The sequence below is a fragment of the Aythya ferina genome (genome assembly GCF_964211825.1).
Source record: "Aythya ferina genome assembly, chromosome: 2".
Classification (NCBI taxonomy): domain Eukaryota; kingdom Metazoa; phylum Chordata; class Aves; order Anseriformes; family Anatidae; genus Aythya; species Aythya ferina.
This window is the reverse complement of record NC_140297.1, coordinates 6,432,316-6,453,372: the sequence shown is the minus strand read 5'-3', so window position 1 is coordinate 6,453,372 and position 21,057 is coordinate 6,432,316. Positions and strand designations below refer to the sequence as shown.

General features: G+C 42.4%; 1 protein-coding gene across 1 annotated transcript in view; it reads left to right on the top strand.

The window, feature by feature from the left end:
• The window catches only part of ACVR2B (activin A receptor type 2B), a 92,094-nt gene extending 78,914 nt beyond the window's left edge, over window positions 1-13,180 (top strand). Inside the window, exons 6-11 of the mRNA XM_084509032.1 lie at window positions 763-906; window positions 1,738-1,886; window positions 6,012-6,126; window positions 7,815-7,953; window positions 9,848-9,978; window positions 11,171-13,180. Coding sequence (XP_084365158.1) covers window positions 763-906; window positions 1,738-1,886; window positions 6,012-6,126; window positions 7,815-7,953; window positions 9,848-9,978; window positions 11,171-11,365 — 873 coding nt within the window. The 3' untranslated portion in view covers window positions 11,366-13,180. The remainder of the gene's footprint in view (window positions 1-762; window positions 907-1,737; window positions 1,887-6,011; window positions 6,127-7,814; window positions 7,954-9,847; window positions 9,979-11,170) is intronic.
• Window positions 13,181-21,057: the final 7,877 nt, after the last annotated feature.

Genomic DNA, 21,057 nt, shown 5'->3' with positions numbered 1-21,057 from the left:
CTGGCTTTGTGTGTCCTGCCCCGGCACACAAATCCTAAACCCAGACCCCAACCTAGCAGTTTTCAGCTTGCAGAGGCACAGCCCTGGTGCTGTGCAAGCTCACGGCGCTGCAGCGTGTCTCTCAGCTCACGTCTTCCACTCCAGGAAACCTTTGAATGCTCCTGACTTGACTGTCTAGGAATGGTAAATGGAAAGAGTAGAGCAATCAAAAGCCAAATGAGAGAAGAATGACTAAAACGCCTTTGTGCTCCTCCGCTACCTCCTTATTCGTTAATTTTTTCTCCCTGTATTTGTTGTCATAGCATTGCTAAAGGAGATTTGCACATCTTCTGTCCATGCCAGCTGTGACCTACTAGTAAATATTCAATAGAGCCTAGATTAGATTTTGCAGTCGTAACAATTACGGCTACAATGCAGATCTGGGTGCTGCATGCACAGGCTTTATCTCTGCCTTCTTTCTTTGGAAATCTCAAGAAATCTTATTTCTCAGCGAGGCTGGGCAGGGGGGTGGAATCCGAACCCAAACATGCGCTTTAGGAATAGCTGAGGATAATTTTGGAGAAGGGAGACTGAGAACAGCAACTTCCATTCTTCCTCCGGCACCTACCCTCTAGGAAAACAGCCTCATTTTGAAGGGATGCATCACATCAAAATGCTGGAGAATGGTATTAAGAGGAACATGAGCGGCTCTAACTGAGCTGAAGGGGCTGTTTGCTTTAAAGGGAAGAGTGATCTTTGATGGTGCATTTCTCCCTGCTTTAGGATAAGCAATCTTGGCAGAGCGAGAGGGAGATTTTCAATACTCCTGGCATGAAGCATGAAAACCTTTTGCAATTTATCGCAGCAGAGAAAAGAGGGACAAACCTAGAGACAGAGCTCTGGCTGATCACAGCTTTCCACGACAAGGTAACATATCGTTGCACATACATTTGGGGAAGGCAGAGGGCTGGCTGGGCATGAAGCAGCAGTGTTTGGTGTCTAATATTCTCCCAGAAGCTCCCCCATGGTTCAGATAGTCTGCCACTGGTGGTAGTGGAGGGCTGCTCCTGCTCCCCTTCTTCAGAGGCCCTTCTTTTGGCTTTCAAGGCTCTCCTGCACAAACACACAATGAAGAAAGGTGGGAGCTGGGGAGAGAGAGGTGGTACAAAAGGCCACGGCTCCTGTGTGCAGTGGTTGCTGTCTCATAGCACACGTAGATCCCAACCCAGCCCTTGCAGATAGGCTTTGTGTTTGCTTTTGAAACTCAGGGCATACCTCCTCTTACACGGATTGCTTTAGTTATCAAACGTGACTAACACTTAAAATAAAACAAACATGCACAAATCAGGGTTGAGCCAGCAGCGTTATCCCTCTGTTTAATTCAAGGCCTAGTGAGTCAATCATTTCCACCACCAGCTGATACCATGCAACATCTTCTTGCATGCAAGGTTCTCCCTTTTCCTAAACTGTTCGACTTGCTCTGTTTTGAGACCATTTTGTCCCTTCGAAGCCTTCCCTGGCAGATGAGTAGACTTGGGACTTATTTGGGAGATCAGACACTTTCTGTGCTGTCAAGGGCTGAGAACTCATAAATGCTTTGGGGTTTTACTTCTCCTTCATTTTCACTTTTGCTGGTGATATTTTTTACCTCTTAAATGAAGGTTCATGTTTCTCAAGCACTAATGAAAACCATTTTCTAAACTGATGAGTTTAGAAGCAGGGGCTGTGGTTAAGAACATGCGATGTCCTGTTTTACAGGGGTCTCTTACGGATTACCTGAAGGGCAACATCATCAGCTGGAATGAGCTCTGCCATGTAGCAGAAACCATGGCCCGTGGCTTGTCCTACCTACATGAAGATGTCCCTTGGTGCAAGGGTGAAGGGCACAAACCTGCTATAGCACACAGGTATGGCCTCTTTTGTGAACACTTTTCAAGTTTCCTGTTCAGCTATTCACAACCTGTTTGAAATGGTGCTGTCAACCAGAGGAGGAGATTGTGCTTTTGGAAAGTGAATGCCTTTTAGCCCCCAAAATTCTATGCTAAGACAAGAATTTTTTCACCCACATCAGAAATGGCAAAGAGCAGGTAATCAGCATCTTGTCTGTGAAGCAGTATGTATGCTTGGTGGTGGTTTATGGCAAATGTCTGAAGGGCAGGCGCTTCCCTCTGCCCTCAGCTTTTCTCTTGATGTGTGTAGGGAAGGGGAGCTTGGTTGCTGGAGAACCTCTATTCAAAGAGTCTGTGCTTGATGAGTTACATTATAATCCATGTATTTGTGTGGCCATCTGAAGATTTGGACCGTGTTCTTCCCTACGTGTGTTAGACTGATAACTCCACTGTATGTCTTCCCACAGAGCTTTTGAACATTGTGTTCTGATGAGAAAATGTAGAAATGTAGAAAATAGCTGCTATTTATTTTTCACGGTAGTTTTATGGTGCCCAAATCTCGCCAGGGTGCTTATGAGAGACAGCAGAGGAAGGGCACTGTGACCCCAAGACCTCCATATGTGGGTACAGCAGGAATCCCAAATGAAGAGGGTGAAACCATCCTTGTTGCAGCGATGCTCGTCTTAGCCCTCACCCATCCCTGCAGTCCCAAGTCCTTTGCCCTGGTTTAAAACCTTGTAGATTCACAGAATGGTTTGGGTTGGAAGGGACCTAAAAGATCGTCCATTTCCAACCCCATCACTACCAAGTCATTCGCCAGCAGCAGGGCAGGAGGGGGAGCTTTCCCCAAGGGATTTGTGTGGGTTGTGTGGCTGTGGGCAGTAATCCACAGCCGTGCTCCCCCACTGCCCTTCATCGAGGAGATTCTTAAGCCCCATGCCCAGCTGCAGTAATCTGCATCCAACCTAATGGGGCCGTCTTCCTACACGGCAAGATGATCTCTATTTTTAAAAGGATGTCCCAGCCCCCGTGGGGCCCCCCCAAACCTTCAAGTTGGTGGGAGCTGGGGGCTGGTGAAAGAGCCTGCAGCTGCCTTTGTGCCGCTCCTGGGGCTGACCCCGTGGCCCTGACATTTGTCCCCATGAAAATAAAGGCTGCGGTGTATGCATGAAAATTCCTGAGGGTGGGGAGCAGGGAAAAGCTACAGAAAGGCTTTAAAGCAACAGATCGTGCTCATTAGTGTCCCCATCCGTTTAATAAATGATAAAAGATGGAGAGCGTGCCACTGGGGTGAACTGAATACATTCCTACAGAAGCGGGGTTTCAGGACACAGTGGATTTTCCTTGGATTACCCCATTCTTTTCTTTTGTGCTGCAAACAAACAAACAACGCTGAATGCTTTTTAAAGCTGGGGAGTCACTGAACGGGTTAACACGATGCCTGCGAAGATGCTGGAAGGCCAGGTGGGACTCCCTGAGTCGCTGCTCTGCAGACTTTGAGCAAACTCCTAGGACAGTGGCCCCGGCACAGCGGGATGGAGGTTATGGGATTGCTCGTCGGTGCTAAAGTGCCCCCACGTGGAAGCAGAAAATAAAATCTCTGGTGTCTAAATCAGGTTAACGCACCGACCACTTGTTGTCCACTCGCTCCCTTGTTCCCTGATTTCAAGGATGAGACTGAAAAGGGAATTTTCTCCTTCTCAGGCCGCTTTTTTACTAGCGACTATTTTAGGGTCCCTACTAATGGTGTTGGTGGGAATTCTCTTGGGCGTGGGTTGAATCAAGCCTTTCTCCCAGTCCTGGGTGTGTTTGCATTGAGTTCACTCTTGCCAGCTCAGGGTGCCCGTGGAAGGAAGGAAAGCATAGAAAAATGGGGAAGAGCATCGCATAATTCCTGTGCGGTCCCAGCTGAGCCACAGCTTTGTGAAAATCTCGTGCACAATCTGTACCATCCTGGAGGGTGTAATCCCCTAACGCTGACCGAGCAAAGTCATTTATCTGTGTCGTTGGGTGATGGCTGCTTTCTAAGCCTTTGGGGAAACTGCTACAGCCTGGAGGCAGCCGGTCTCTAAGATGGCAGGTAGCAGGTTAGGGGTGTTTTTAGGTGCAACAGAGATGTGCAAATGTTTCTCAGGCTCTACAAGACTGCCCTGTGTCTTTGGATATCCCATGGCCACAGCAGGCAGATTTCTGTTGTGTTCCTCTCTCAGGCTTCACAGCTGGAAGGGGAATAACCCACTTCCCCCACACTAATCCCCGAGCCAGCAATGCCCATCGTGCTGCGGATGGCTTGCTGTGTTGCTGCAATCTGGACAAACCTTCTGATGTTTTGAGCTAAGAATCAGGGCTGGGTGACACAGGATGGGTTTTGCACGTGATGCTTTCTCCACGGCCACAGGCAGCAGCTCTTTTCTCTGGTCCAGCAGTTTCTCTCTTCCCAAGGAATTTTGACAGGTCGCTCTAGCGCGGAACAATTGTATCTGCCCTCATTAATTATTTTGTGCAGGCCTGCAATGTCCTGCAATCAGCAGGGTCACCGAGTGAATTGATGATAGGGAAATTATAATGCTGAGCATACAGGACAATTGCCATCTGCTGTCTAAGGTCTGTAATTTAATTATATTGCCAAACATTCCCTTTCAGATGAAAATGCGGGGAGCCCGGGGAACGAGGCTGGGCTGGTTTAGTCATCTCGGTGCCATCCAGCCCCCCCCTCCCCGGCTCCTGCAGACTCACCTGAGCTGCCCCGAAGCAGCAGTGCTGCAGCACGGGGCTGACCCAAATGTCCCCTTGAAGTCATCTTCAAGCACAGCGCCAGCCTCTCCGCCGCAAAGGGTGACACCCACTGCTCAGCTGCGTGGGCAGCTCGTCTCCGTGGGGGCTCACCCCCTCCCCTGCTTTATTTCCAACCCAGGGGAAGCCAGTCCTGCAATTAAAGCAGAATTGTAATAGAAGACTGTGGCTGGTGCCCAAGGAAGGCTTGGTCCTGGGTTTCCCTGTTTTAATGACACGTGGGAATAGCTCAAAGCTGCATCAGGGAGGTTCGGATTAGACATTAGGAAAAACTTCACTGAGAGGGTAGTTAGACATTGCAACAGGCTTCCTAGCAAGGTGGTTGATGCCCCGTGCCCATCAGTGTTTAGGAGACATTTGGATAATGCTCGTGCTGATGTTTTAGCTTTGGGTTAGCCCCAAAGTAGTCTGACAGTTGGTGATCTTGGTAGGTCTCTTCCTACTGGAACTGTTCTGTTCTGTTCTATTCTATTCTATTCTATTCTATTCTATTCTATTCTATTCTATTCTATTCTATTCTATTCTATTCTATTCTATTCTATTCTATTAATTCTATTCTAAATGGGATGAATATGTAGCCCTTTTTTTTCTTCCTTTGATACCTCTTGGAGGGGAAGGGAGGGATACGGAGTTAGCCAGTGGTGTAAAGGCCTACAAAGGCTGTGGGTGGGAAACTCATTGTCTGGATTTCATTTTGCTGGTAATTTCCTCAGGACTTCTGCAGCTTGCCTGTCCTGAAGCTGTGCTTTCTCTCCCTCCTTTTCCCCGTTGCTCTCCCTGTGCCCTGCTTCCCCTCTGGGCAGGGAGAGGAGGTGGCACCGCCACGTGTTCAGGCGGCGCATCAAGGTCTGATCACACTCCCCCGGTACCCAGGGCTTGAGGATGCTCAGGGTTATGTGCCCGAAACATGCTGTAAATCACCCTCCTGCCGAGCGTGAGCTCCTGCAGAGAGCAGTGCTGGAGACCTTCACACCCTGTGAGGACAGCGCTCAGTGAAACTGTTTGCCAGCACCCCCGTGACACCGCTGCTGTGCCACCCTTGGTCACCCCTGCTTCCAGCAGGTGATGGCAGTCAACAAAAGCACCCAAAAAAATGAGTGGTTGAGGTCAGGGTGGCAGCAGTGGCCTCAGCACCTTCCCCGGGCTAGGTCAGGTCCCAGCCCAGCAGCACAGGGCTGCCTGGTGGCGTCTCACGGACACCAGCAGCTGAATTTGCCAGCTGGGGAAGGAAGAAAGGAGCCGATCCACCCAGGGCTGCTAAACGTAGAGGTTACAAAGTGGTGTGTTGCGCTGTGATTCAGACCCATGCCGTAATAAAGCCTCCTAAACTCACTTCTTGGCTCTCTCTAGGGACTTCAAGAGTAAAAACGTCTTGCTGAAGAACGACTTGACGGCGGTGCTGGCCGATTTTGGTCTAGCTGTACGGTTTGAACCTGGAAAACCTCCAGGGGACACTCATGGACAGGTAATCTTTATCTTTAAAAATAACATCGTAAAAAGTCAGCTTCTCGTGCGTGGAGGCGGTTTGTGCAGATGCAGGCTGGAGGCCGGGAGATTACGGGAATGTTTTCTTCTTCCTTGCGTAATTCATATGGGGGAAAGCACCTTTTTTTTCCCCTTAGCATGACCCTGGAAAGCGAGACCTAAGGGAACAGGAGCAGCATGCAATCCTGAGCCCAGATGCAGCTCTCAGCCCCTGGCCCTTTGTGATGGGAACCCAACCCTACATGCTGGTGCAAATGTGACATCTCCCCTGTCCCCCCATGCACCTTTTCCTTGCAGTGCCACTTCTGAGCATTTAATTTCCTCCAAGACAGGAACTTTCCAAACAATTAGATGTGCAGTCTGGCCTGGCCCTGGTGGCAAGCGACTTCTCCCTTCAAACACGGGACGTGATGTCTCTTTATTGCCTCAGTATTAAACATTAACACTCCTAAAACTATTCATTTATTTTTAAGAATTCAGCCAGGCTCGCTGCCAGGGTGACCTTTCGCAATGGTGAACTTTGCGTGCTGGCTTTGCACTGTGTGAACAATTTCCTGCGTTTTGATCAATTTGGGATTTTCCACCTGTGAGCTGCAGCAAGTGGCCCCTCGCTGTCTCTGGGCAGGGGTGCAGCAAGGGCAGCCGTTCCTCCGGGCACCTCCTGGGTTTTAGGAATGAATGTCTCCAATGCCATCTCCTTTCTTACCCTTACCTCACGTTAGCTCCTCACAGCTTTCCTCATTTTTGCTATCTTTCTTTGGATTTTTCCAGCATTTCCCATGCTTTCTTACATCTCTGTTTCCCTCTCTGCCCAATTCCTCAGGTAACAGCAAGATCAGATGAGAAACCCCTAAAGAAAAACATTAAAAGCGTTTCAGCTCCCATATTAAAAAGGTGCTTTTCACCTTGCTGTGCTCTCCTCTCTCCTACATCATGGGCTACGATTCTGCCCTATATATAGCCATAAATATCTGAGAAGTTTTGCAATATGCAAATTTTTTGGAAATTTTTGCAAGTTTTCCTTTTTCTACCATTTCAGGATACATTGATTTTACCCTTTTTCTTTTCTCTTTTTCTTTTTTTCTTTTTTTCTTTTTCCTTTTCCCTTTTTTCTTTTTTCTTTTTCTTTTTTCTTTTCTCTTTTCCCTTTTTTCTTTTTTTTTTCTCTTTTCCTTTATCTTTTTTCTTTTTTTCTTTTTTCTTTTTTTCTTTTTACATGTATATTTTTAGAGAAAGAGGATTCAATTTTCACCGACTGCAATAACCAAGTCTGGCTTGACCTCAGGGTGTTGTGTGTGTGTCTCCAAAGGCAGCGTTTTCTCCTCCAGCATGTGCTGCTGGAACAAGATGCAGTGGGACGCAGAGGATTTCATCCCCACTCCTTGTGCCTCGCTGCATCTGTGTTAGACCTATATTGTATGCTGAATGTATACAACACACGTAGCCATGCTCTTTGGCTTTTTCCTTCAGGTAGCTTATCTAGGCTCAAGTGAACTTACTGAGAATCGGTGTCAGAAGAAACAGCTCCCTTTTGGTTGTCTTCCGAGCGAGGTGCAAATTTAGCAGAAGTAGCCTTAAGGCTAATGAAAGCAGCTGTCATTCATCTCTGACCAACGGAGGCTGACAGACCCAACTGGAATTTAACTCGAGCTGTTTCTTTCTCTGTAGGTGGGAACGAGGAGGTATATGGCTCCCGAAGTGTTAGAGGGAGCAATCAACTTCCAACGAGACGCCTTCCTGAGAATAGACATGTATGCAATGGGACTGGTATTGTGGGAGTTAGTCTCCAGATGTAGAGCAGTTGATGGTAAGAATAAAGATCTGCCCCAGGAACAGCTCTGTTTCAGCATGGTTTGCTGGCCCAGAGAATGGGCCTGGCTTTGTTAAAGATAAATAATTAAAAAAATCAATGGCATATTCTTATTAGGCTGCTAACCTGTTTTTCATCTGCTTCATTTATAATGTAAACTGTCATTTTCTGTGGATAACAATCTTTGTAGTGTTCAAGACTCAAAGTGCTTTTAATACCATCAAAGTTCACCATGTCCGCTTTCACAAGGGGTTTGATCCTAAAATGATGCTGCAAAATGGGTCATCTTTTCTGTCCAAGTAGCCCATCTGCTCTTGGTTACATCCTTGCTATTTGCAGGACCTTGCCTCTGGTCAGGGAAGCTATCGTTTTGTTGTACTAGCTCCAAGGCTGCCTGCTCCAACTTCTACTTGTGCAGATATGGGTGATCTGGGCTGAATATCAAGTTTGTGAATTAATAGTACCTCACCTGGGCTTCAGACATTGATGTTAATATTGTAGGAGCAAAGGAGAGCTTGATTATAATTAGGACATGAGCCTAGGAGTGTGGTTCTTCAAAAAGTTCCTGCCTAACCTGATAAAATGCCAGAGGAGCAGGGAAGTAAGAGCATAGCGGGGTGAAGCAGTTGTACCCAGGATCACTCTGCAGGTCTCTGTTAGATGCAGCAATGAGACTTCTCATTTGAGGCCCCCCAGATATCTATCTGGATTTTTGCTTTTTATTTTTGTGATCCCCTTTCAACTTTGCTTAGGAAGTAGCTGGCCAGGATACTCCAAGTATCATACACAGCACCTTTAAATCAGAGGGAAGACTTTGGGCTGAGGGAGAGTTACGCCGAACCCCATCTGCCATTTTAGGTCAGAAGCAATATTGTACAGAACCTTATTTAACAGATCTGTTCCATCATTGTGGTCAGCATTGTTGACTTCATTGACAGACAGACCTTGTCTTGCTCATTGAAGCTGAAAGGCAGTGAGTGTAATTTCAGAAACAGGGCATTGACTCAATTCCAGGTGGTGAGCATGGTTGTGTTATCAGTAGCTTCGGCTTGGAGATCACCAGTGCAGCTCTTTATAGTCTTGATTCCTCTTTGAAGAAGAGGAATGGAAGGTCATGAGCATTATCATGCCATCTGTTGGAACAAGCACTTCAGTTTGTTTTAATGACTGGTATTGTGTCAACAAGAATAATGATAAGCTGTTTTAGTGACTGTTTATTTTCAGAGTACCTAAACATCATTTCCTTGGTGTCGCAGTTCATGACCAGCTGAAGTGGTCAGTTCTTTTATTTTATTCTGGAAAGACCCTCTTGAATTACTCCCACTATTGCAAGAGGTCACTTTTCGCTACTGAGAAATCATATGTAATGCCACTGAGCACCCTGAGAAAGCCCATTAGTTAAGCTGGGCTGCGTTTTTCTAAGAGGGCATCTCCACATTGCCAAAGGCCAAATGACGTTTCAGTGATCAGGAGTTATTGCTGCAGTCCAGGGTCTGCACTGGCACTCAAAAACAGTTTTCTCATTCTTGTGGCCCAGAGCAGTTCACAGCTGTAACAGATATAACAAAAGCATTCAGAAATCATTTTGTAGTTAGGAGCTGGTACTTGGGACAAGTGCATCTGGCTCTACTCTATCAGGGCTGACTTAAATCTATGAACATGCCAGATCACAAAGGAAGAGATTACAAGCACTGTAAATGTTTGACCTTGCTAGTCAGTGCCTAAAGTGAAATTATGCTCATGCCAAAACCTTTCTTTAGGTTATTTTGCTGCAGTGGGTTGAGGTTGCTCTGGAGCCACAGCTTACACACGAGGAAGATGTGGCTCTGTGGAGGCTGTGGCTCTACAGAGGCTGTTTCTGTACTAATCTGGTTCTTTGCTTGCACTTCAGGTCCGGTGGATGAATACATGCTGCCTTTCGAAGAAGAAATAGGTCAGCACCCATCCCTTGAGGACCTGCAAGAAGTGGTGGTTCACAAGAAGATGCGCCCCGTGTTCAAGGATCATTGGCTGAAACACCCCGTACGTCCCTCCTGGTTAATGGGGGAAGTTATTTCTTGCGTGAGGGGCACGAGGGATGTGGTTATGCATCACGTGTTAGCTTCAAAGGGAAAAATAGCAGGGAAATCTTCTAGTGATCTGGCAGGATTGAGGTGCCTTGAGGCACAAACTAAACTGCAGGTGACCTTTGTGTCTTCACCACTCCCAGGTGCTGTCCTAGCACAGTGGCCTCCTGCAGAGAGAGTCTGAGCCAGGGAATGAGGGCTTGCACGGCACCTTCACGTTCCCCTTTCTGTTTGTCCCTTTTTGTATTTGGAGGGTAAACTGGCTGATTAAAATCAGACAGAGCAAGTGAACGGGGAACGTGGTGTGGCGTGCTGTGCGTTAGTTTAGTAGGACTCGTTTAATATGATTAAAGAATGGAAAATAAAGTCCCTTTGATTATTGAAGAGAGAATGATCCATACCATCGGAGACATGTTCCTCACAAGCCAGATAGCATGCAAGACTTGAGCAATTTTTTGAGGGAAAATTAATTAGACATGAAGGCAAACAGACAGTGAGGTAAAATGCAGCATGGGTTTCCCAGAGGTAGATAATTTCAAATGAGTGTTTTTAATAAAAGAGCTGATTTTTCAGACTGGGAAAGTGAGCAGATCGTGAAACCTCCCAGGGCTTCAGTAAGAAGCTAAATGCCTCTGTTTTGACCAAACTGCTGCTGTTTGGGTTAGATTCAGGTGTAGTAACTCATTGCCTAGACGTCAGGGAGAGCTGCTGGGTGTAGATAGAGTTGACTGTTCCAGTTTCTGGATGAGTGGGATTCAAATATGAGCGGTGCTCTTCCAGCAGTGTTGGATTCAGGTATTTTTTGGATATCTACAGAAGTGATTGCAAACAAAACAACTGCTTCATTAGTAACTGATACAGAACTGCCAGCTCCGGTGGTGTTATCATAGGAATCGTAATACTGGATGGCTCATTTTTTAAAGCTTTAACTGCTAAATCTCATGATGCACTTTGTTATTAAAAAAGAAAAAGAAAAAAAGCACTTTTGGGTCTATGAGAAACGCTAGATATGACCAAACCGTACAGCCTTAGAAGCCAGAAGCTTAAAAAACGAAAAGAACCGAGTGAAAGTAAATTTTAAAGTTAATCTCCTGCTGATTTGCATACCACAGAGAAATGATGCTTAGCTCTTCTTCCATTCTCTTCAGGGCTTGGCGCAGCTCTGCGTGACCATCGAAGAGTGCTGGGACCACGACGCGGAGGCTCGGCTCTCGGCGGGCTGTGTCGAGGAGCGCATCGCTCAGATCCGCAAATCCGTAAACGGCACTACCTCGGACTGCCTCGTCTCCATCGTGACGTCTGTCACCAACGTGGACTTGCCGCCCAAAGAGTCTAGTATCTAAGTCCTGGTTCACATTTGTCTTTCCAGACTCAGTGGATTTGAAAAAAAAAAAAAAAAAAAAAAAGAAAAGAAAAGAAAAAAAAGTTTTAAAGAAAAACACACACAAAAAAAAACAAAAACGCAAAAATCCAACAAACACGTGAATGCAGCTGCTATTTTATCTTGACTTTTTATTATTATTGTTATTATTATTATTATTATTTTTTTGGATTGGATCAATTTTACCAGCACATTGCTCTACTGTATTAAAAAAATGGACATTTCAGCAAGCATTCAGGTGCCGACTAATGAATGCAGAAAAGGTGCAGGTACCTCAGAACCTCAACAAACTCACTTCAGTTCGTTTTTTTTTTTTTTTATTCAGTTTTCTGGGTTTCTCTTTATCAGTCTGTCTTCTGAGCGGAGCATCTGTGACATAAAGGAAAACCACCTACCATCTTAGAAAATGCAATGCTGCAAACTTTGGAGGAAACTTAAGACTGTTATATAAGATTACACCTTCCTCAAAAGGATTTTTTCCCCATTTTGTTTTGAGTTTTGGGTTCCGTTCCGTTTTTAGGGTTCTTTTTGGAAGTGAGCTTCAAAAAAAAACAGCAGATGTGTCTTTTACGGATCTAACGGGTGTCATTGTAACATGGAAAAAAAGTAACCGGGCAGAGAATGTTAATTCTTGGTGGTAGAATTGAAGGGGGGAGCGTAGAATAGGGGTGGGGAGAGTGACGTTGGACTTGGCAGCATTTGGGGAAACATCATTTGCTATGGAGCTACTTCTCAGGTAACCATTAGAGGAGAGGAAGGACATTTCTGGGCAGAGTATTAACGGCTGCAGCGTATGGAGAAAGCTGCGTTAAAGAGCCAGTGGCTGTAAGCAAGGTGCTCCTTCATCCTTCCTCCAGCTTCTGGGGCTTGGGTGGTAAAAGAAAAAAAAAAAAAAGCAGAACTATAATTACCTTTTATTTTTCAACTCCAGATAGTAACGGGAAGGATGCTTTTAAGCAGCATAATTGGAAGAGGTGGGAAAGTGCGTTCTCAGAAGCACTTTGGTAAAATACTGGAAGATAGGAAAAAAATTTGCATCTCTCATGAAGCGTGAGTCATTTCAGGCAACTTGGCCTCGGGGTTGATTATCTGCCAGCCCAAGCCACCGGTGCAGATGGTGGAAAGAGGAAAAGCGTGAAAACCGGCTCTGTAAATTTCTTGTTTTCTTTTTAATTTGGGGTTGCAGGGAGGTGGAAATTACCTGAACCAGTGGCAGATGGCTCCTGTAGCATCCCAGAAGCCTAGGAACTGTACAGTTGCAGACTGCCGAGGCAGCTGAGCAGCAGCAGCAGCGATTCTCACGGCATCTCACAGACTGGTTTCTTTGACGCTGCTTTCTCCTTACTCTGTGACTAAACTCTTTTGTCTTCAAGTGGTGCATATTCTGAAATACCGTTACTCTTATTATGCCATAAACTCGCTCTAGTCAGTGAATGTTCCTAATGCTGCTGATTCAACATTGAAATATTTTTTTAATTTGCAATACATGCAATGTTAAAAGAAAAAAAAAAAAAAAGAAGAAAAAAAAATACACAAAACACACACACATACACACGTTACGTGGCTTCCGAGGTTTAAACTGAAAAAAAAAATTAAAAACTTCATGACCACAGACCACCTCAAACCAGAAATACCTCAGAATTTTCTACTTGTATGAGTTTTATTATATATTTTGTTAGTTGTGTTGTCTTGTAGTAAGTATATTTTAATGTAAGTTGGCTTTTATGACAAGGGAGTTTTAAAAAAAGAAAAAAAAGAAAAAAAGTTCCAAAATCTTTTAGGAAGTGCTACCATTTTTTTGTTTGTTTGTTTTATAAAGCACCATTGTAAATAACTGTATACAGTTGTAGAATAACTGCCTATATAAGGTACCTGGGCATTATTCACTTTTATTTGTGAAGGCTGTTTCCATTCTGTGTTTTTTTTTGTTTGTTTGTTTGTTTTTGTTTTTTTATTTTTTTTTTTTTGGTCTGTTTTAGTGAAAGGACAGTACATCTTTTTTATTATTGTTATTATTATTGTTGGTTTTGTTTTTATTTTTTTATTATTATTTTTATTTCTTTTGGTCTTTGAATATAACATGAATTATGTGTCTTGCTAGACTGACAAAGTTATGTCCATTGGATGGCCAGAACATCTAAATTTTTTCTTGTGTTAAGCCAAAACGCAGTCCTGAACTAATCACCCTTCAAAAAAAAAACAAAAAAAAAACCCACATGTAAAAAGTCTGTACTATATAGATGAATTGGGCTTGTTGTCACTGCTAAATTGCCAGTGTGGACCCTTGCACAAATGTAATTTACTAAGCAAACAAAATTGCTAATTGGAGAAAATATGGAGAAAATATAAAGTAAATTGAAATATATCTCTTGAAAAAATATAGCTTTAAAACCTAGAGGTCACAAATGAGGACGCGGTCCTTTCTCTCGAAGAGACATGAAGATAATTGCCTTAATTTGTCTATCTGAATAAAGTCTTAACCTATTCTTTCAAGTTACTGAATGTATATTGCATATTAGTATGTACACACATGTAATTGTGTTTCCGTGTGTAGGATTGGAAGTTTCTGTTCCTTAATGTGATTCTGTTGAGAACACCGTGACAAATCCGGATGGAACGACACCAGTTTGACCCAGCTGATGTCGCTGGCGAGGGCTGACATCTTTGGGGCTGATGCTGCGGCGTGCCCATGCTGCACGTTAAGCGTGTGGGGTGGCTTTCCTGGTGGCACGCCATCGGCGGCTCGCTTAACGTGAAGCATGGTCGTAAAGGTTTGCAGGATCAGCGCTTTTCACGTTCTAATACATTTCTGCACTGAGATTTATATGAAAATGTGACTATGTTTTAGAAGTGAAGTGATGTAAGGGGTGGGGTGGAGTCTAGAGCAGAGTTAAGACTGAATGAATGCTTGTTTTGAGGTGGGCTTGCTCCCGTTTCCCCAGGAATGGGAGCTGGTTCACACTGCTGCAGAAAGAAAAAAAGCTGTACTGTCTTTTAACTGTCAATATCTGTTTGCTGTTCTGGATTTTTTCCTTCAGCATTATGTATAATGGCTAAAACAGGCTTATTACAGCAGTTGCTTTTTTTATCCTGATTTCTTTGAGAAGCTTTAAAGTATTTATTGAAAGTGCCATATGATTTTAATAGCCTATTAGACAGTCTCTTAAATCGTCTCTTCTGAGAAAGCATAAACAAAAAAATCTCATGTGTAGCTTACCTTACTGCGGGGAACTGTACCAACGTGGACCGAATGTTGATTGTATTGCCTGGTGTAATGGTTCCTTATAGATCATCTTGTCAGCAGGGTGCAGAAACTGGTTTTAAAAAGAATTTCCAAAATGCACGTGTGCTCGGTTACAAATTTTAACTCTATGTTGGTAATATGTGTGTCTTGCTACCGCAGCAGAGAAGGAAATCCTGAACTTTTACCTATTTCCAAATTTGTACCAGTTCAGCTAAAGTTGTTCTTTTAACTGGTATTTATATATTTTATTACTGAAGACAAGCTCTGATGAACTTATCGGTCTTTAACCACTTAAGCTGTCAAGCAAGTAGTTTCCTCCTAGCTAATCTAGCGTTTGAACTTTCATTGACAACATGATTTTGGTTTTGTTCAGTCTTGCAGAGGCTTTTTGCAGGTCAGCAACAGGGCACATCCATAGGTGTAGCTGTAATAAGCAATTGTGACTCTTTTCCTCTTAACACTCCCTTGAAAAAGCTGGGTACAACACATCTTATATTAATTCCCAAACACTCAATTTCACTTCCCATTCTGATTTTGAGGAAGTAGCTCTTAAAAATTTTGTCGCAGAATTTTATTGTTGACCTTCTCCTCTTGCATAGCAGTTCTTGGGTAAATACGAACCATGAAACCAGTGGTAAAAATTCTCCATGACTCGAGGAGCCAGGATTCCCCTCTCTCCGGTCTTACTCCTTTTATTAATTTATTGCACTGGCTGGGGCGGTTTCCTAGGTGAAGGAAGTCTGAGCTTACGTTTTGAGACTGGAAATACCACAGGAGCTGAAATTGCTTTCTTGAGGTGATAGAGCTGTGACTTGCTACTACAATTGCGTTAGTACAGCAAGGCTGGAAACTGTACGTGGCTCCCCTTGAAATATATGTGCACACTCTAAGAGAAGGCTATTAACTGGTCTAACCATCAGTTAAGCGATACCTGGCCTACTTATTCTGATTACAGATTTCAGCTAATCCTGATCATGAAGTTTTCTCTAGTGAAGACAAAAGAAAAGCACTTTTTTTTTTTTATTCTGCCTCAGTCTTTGGCTGAAATTTTCTTACGGAATAAACTATGCTTGGTAAAGTTACACCTATGGAAATGCCGAGGTCTTTGTGTTTCTGTTTGTTTCAAAGAAAAGGTACGTGAGTACCCCCCAGTAACTCTGCTGCGTTTTGCTGAGGTCTCGCGGTTCACTGCTGTTTCTGTTGAAGTTGTTCAGCTCAGTGGGAGCAGCCTTGGGTCCTCTGAGTGCCAGTGTTGCTGGAGTGGGGTTTCCAGGTTGGTCGGACAGGCGTTTGCCATGAGGAATGCTGACTCCCCCTTAATATCATAGCATAGAAACTGGAGAGCACAGGTTTTATTCCTCTTGTGCTGCTTTCTAGGCAGACTGTCAGAATTTACCTGTTTTGCAGGTGAGCGATCTGGTTTCACTTAGGAAGGAAGAAACTCCTACGGCAGAGGAAGGTGCTGGTTGATAATATTGTGACAGTGCTGTTGGTGCAGTCCTCTACAAGCCACACTCCCCTTGAGAAGTTGCTAAGCAGGAAGCGTCCCACAAACTATTATCACTTTTACATACAGAATATTGTTTGGTAACACTGTAAATAAAATAGACTATATAATAGAGGAAAATAAGGACATTTTGACTTTTTTACTTTTGGAAATATATATATATATATTTTAGTTACATATACAAACAAAAATTCTACATTGTGTGAGAATTCTTTTATACCACAAATTATTTTTGTAATGTCTAATATGTTTCTGCAGGGAAAAGGGAGAAAGGTCTGTGTACGCACAGCAAATAAATAAATATATATATATACTGTTTAAAATAAGTGTGCACTACATCAAAGTCTAGAGGGTAGAACAAAGTTAGCCTGAAACCAGCGTGAGGAGCAAGCTTGGATGTACTTGGACATGCTTTGAGGGCGGCACTGAGTATATGTTTAATAGGTTATCGTGCATGTCACATCCCTTCTGCTAAAAATGCTTATTGCTTTTCTATGACCATCTTCAGTTTAACCAGGAAGTTTTTTCATCTAATCATGCAAGTATCCGTGTATGAGCAGGGTGTCTTTTGACATATGCCACGATGCCGCAGTGAGTTGTGAAGTCAGGGTGTTAAAAATTTAGAGACCAAATAGTTGGGCTGATCTAACTCGCTGCCATATCCGTTTATAGCAGCTGCGTTTGCTGCGTTGACAATATGATCTGTAAGGAGCTGTTGCCAGTAGAGTCTTGATAAAAGCATTTCCCAGAAGTTCCTTCTCACTGAAGTGACACCAATAATCAGACTTCACCAGAACATGCAGATGTGCTCTGTGTTCCCAGTGTCAGATTCTACTGTCTGGGTCAGAGGCACTAAGGAAAAGGAGCACTGTCATGTCCAAAGTCCTACTTAGAAAAAGAGCATTCCTAATTTGTGTAACCAATCCAATGTACTCTAAAGGTGTTAAAGAAAAAGAAAAAAAAAAAAAAAAAAAAAGAAGAAGAAAAAAACCTTTAAAATATTTCTTTTCACTTAAGCTAACTTTGCTTGTTGGACCTAAAAATCACTCCAGTCTTTCGTTCTCTTAATCTCAACAGCACAATGCTGGCAGGGTAAAAGGTAACTGAATAAAACCTAATACCAAACAATATGTTGTGCTACTTGAAAGCTGTTTTGACAGTGTGCCTTTTGAAATTAGTGCTTGAGTGATTTAGAGCAAACTCCTGTGATTGCTGAATCCTAATTCTCTCTGTTCTTGGTGAAGTCCTGGCCCTGTGGAAGCCCAGGGCAGAGTTGGCATCTAATTCAGTGGGACTGTGAGTGTGTGTGTTCCTGGAGCACTTTTTAAACAATACCTGGTCAATACCCTCACTCACCAACATGGGACTTCTTTTCTAATATTCTAGTCTTTGGGTGAAGCTCTGTTCCCTGACTGAAGTAATAACCTAATCAATTAAGCAGTAATCCTTTTTGTCGGGACACTTCCACAGAAAGAGGTCATACTTGTGTTATGTTCATCCAGCTGTTCTGAAATGTAATGCTATTCTGTTGTGCCTTTATTTTTCCATGTAAAAGCAACTGCTGTAAGCTTTTTTGTTGTTGTTTTTCTTTCTTTTTTTTTTCTTTTTTTTTTTTCTTTTTTCTTTCGTTTACTAGTTTTTTCTGTCTGAAAAAACACTTTTTATTGCCCAGCTGTTATTTCTGGATGCAGTCTGTGATCCAGGTATTTCAAGAACCAATTACCTCAAACCTCATGTTAAACAGTGTTGCTATCTGGATTCTCCTTGATACTACAATATTGTAACATACACAAACAGGAACCTTGCTATGTGTTTATGTATATATATCATATACATATATACATGTATGTGTTATATATATATAAATGGAAAGTGATCCCCAAGGACTGAAGGAAAAAAGCAAAACTTTTGTTTTCCAACATTGAAACCAAAAGGGCTTCCCTGAAGCTCTATAATGGCATTGTGCTGGATATGTATTAAGAAAGTGTTTTCTGAAAAGTGCTTCCTTTGTTAGCCTTTTTATTTCAGTATTTTAATGGGGCAGATGATGTGATTAAAACACTATATCTGCATTTTTGGGTCCGTTTTGAAGCAGGGGCCTCTTAATCTTTCCAGTTGTTAAAAAAACCTATAAAACTCAGTATACAACATTCCAGTAAGGTTAGTATTGCAAAACTTTAGCATATTCTGGGAAGACTTCATTAGTTTTTTTTTTTTGTTTGTTTGTTTGTTTTTTTTTTTTGTGAAATGGAGAGTATTGGCCATACTTGACTCAACTTTTCCACTGTTCTAAGGAACTGAAATTTTATCAGTAGCCATCCTAGTCAATTAAAATTCTCATTCAGTAGTCAAAGGCATCTCTGGATTGCCACCCCCGTTAAAAATAAAAACCACCAAATCAAAAAACAAAAACCATGAGGAGAAGGAAGTTGGAGGAGGAATCATAGCTCCTGAATGTGGACTAAGCATCAGAACAATTTCTGGATATCAGGAAACATGTTGCAAGACCTGATACCTGTTTAGCCCTTTCTTTTTTCCAACTACCTTCTCCAGAAAACCTTCTCATAAAAACAGGCCTTCAACCACAATGACTTCTCCTTAATGATACTTTGCCAAAGAGAATTGGATTCAGGATATTTTTTTCTGGAGAAAAATTACAACAACAAAAAAACTTTCTTTTTATTAACATTCTACTGTATAAAAAATTCTTTTTCTTTTTTCTTTTTTTTTTTTCATGTATCTATGTAACCGATGCACACTACAGTCTTCATTTTACTTAGCCAAAAAAATAACTTTCCAACTCAAATAGTAATTAGTTTAAAGTAAGAAATGAAGTTGTTTCCCTTTTCCCATTTTTTCTCCATCTAATGTCTCTATGGTTATTGATGGTTTACGATTATCTCTGTAAATAATTTGCGAAAGTATTAAAATCTCCCAGAAGCAGGCATTTTGCAATGCTGTTGGCCTTCCAATGGAATAAGTATGATGCAAAAGTGAATCTGTTAGTGGATCAGAATTGAAGGAGGTGGTTACTGCAAACTAAGTAACACTCTTGACCTCTTCTCTATGCCATAAGTCCGCACAATGCCATTGTCAATCTGCTCAAACTATCTGCTTATGAATTCTGCATGATCCTCATGATAGAGTTGAAAGCCTGATCTTTCACCTGTTAATATTTTCACATTTGTCCTTAAGTTTGACAAATTTTATACTGTAAAGTTGACTTAAGTACAGTTTGATGTCAATTCTTGTGGAAAGAGCTTTCTGCATGTAACATTAGACACATACAGTTAAACAACACAGCATAGTACAAAACTCACAAGAAAATGTTTTGGCACCAGCAGAAAGAAATCTCACCCTAACCATTTGTCATTTTAAACCATCTTATTGTAAGTTTTACCAGCTACTTCTAAATTTGTGCTTTATTTAAAGAAATAAAATAAAAATCCTAAGACTTGTCTAGCGTAGTGAAATATGTGTATATCAGTTTTAGGATAAATAGCTAAGTCTTATTACGCTGTGTTACTTAACTTGTATATATAGAGTATACATAAGAGTTTGCAGTAACCTGTTTCTCCAGGATTTCCAGTTTGAATGGATTTAAACTCAAACTATGAGATTACGTAAATGATTTAGAAGATTGCAGAATAAACTGAGTGTAAATTACAGGAAGCTCTATCAGATGGTGAAATAATTTTTAAAGAGTCTTTTGGTCCTTGGCTCAAATTCAATAAGTACTGTTTGTATACCAAGATATGTGAAATGTAAATGTTGTAGGTTATATTTCACTCTTGTAGCTATAAAAATGTAGAACAGAGATAGCTTGTACTACTGAGTTAACAAAAGATATACTAAAGTATCCTGTTAAAAAAGTATACAGAGAGTTAAGCTCGTTGCTGTAACCCCTTTTGGATTGAAGTGTGCTGATTTTTATATGTATATTATATATATATATTCTGCAAAAGTATATATATGTATAATGTATGTGTAAAAAGGCCTAATGCAGACATCCATTGTATTGCAGTTATGAAATGAAGACATTTTGGAAAAAACATTGTATCATAGTTCATGAATTTGCAGTGGATCTTTGTTCCTTTTTACTGTGGTATTTTAGAAATGAGTCTCAAGTTTGACATTAGATCTGCCAAGTTGGAGTTTTGCTGCTTCAGCTTTGCACTGGGTGTCCGAATAAACCAGTATGAATGTAGTATTTGCCCTGTGTGAAGCAGCTACACCCCAACAGATAGGAGGAAAAAAACTAGAAAGAACTATTTCAAGTTTATCTTTTTGTATATGAAAATAAACAATAAATTACAAATAATTGCTTCTGTTGTTGCTGCGACGTTAAAACTCATTGCTTTTTGGTAATATCTTTGGCATCTATCTGAAGTATTTCCTTTTTATAGAACCTTTTGGTGTTTTAATGGCATCTCTGCTGCAAAACGAAATCCCTGCACAGGCATAGCTGACGCCTGCATTTCGATCCATAGTTTTCAAACCCCTCTAAGGGGAAGAGGGAATTAGCTCAGATAGCTGCGTCCTTTCAAGCGTGTTGCCCCTTGTAGCACCGTGGTAACAGTGCTTACTATTCCCAGAGACCTGTTCAAACACAACACTACGTGCACACTAAGCTGTATCAATACAAGGTCCAGTAATACAGCTGCAAGCATCAGTGATGGGGGTTAAGCTAAATCCCAGGACCTTGCCCTGGAGTGTCTTCTTTTCTGCCAGCTCAAGCAGAGGAGCAGAACAGAGCAAGGGACACAAATCGCTTAAAATGGTTCCAACTGGATTTACAAAACCTTCTCTTCTAAGACTTTAATATTTGCTGGAAGTGGAAGTTACGCTAACCCTAAGCTGGTGTTAGAGCCGTAGCTGATCCGAGGCAACGCACCCCTGCTCA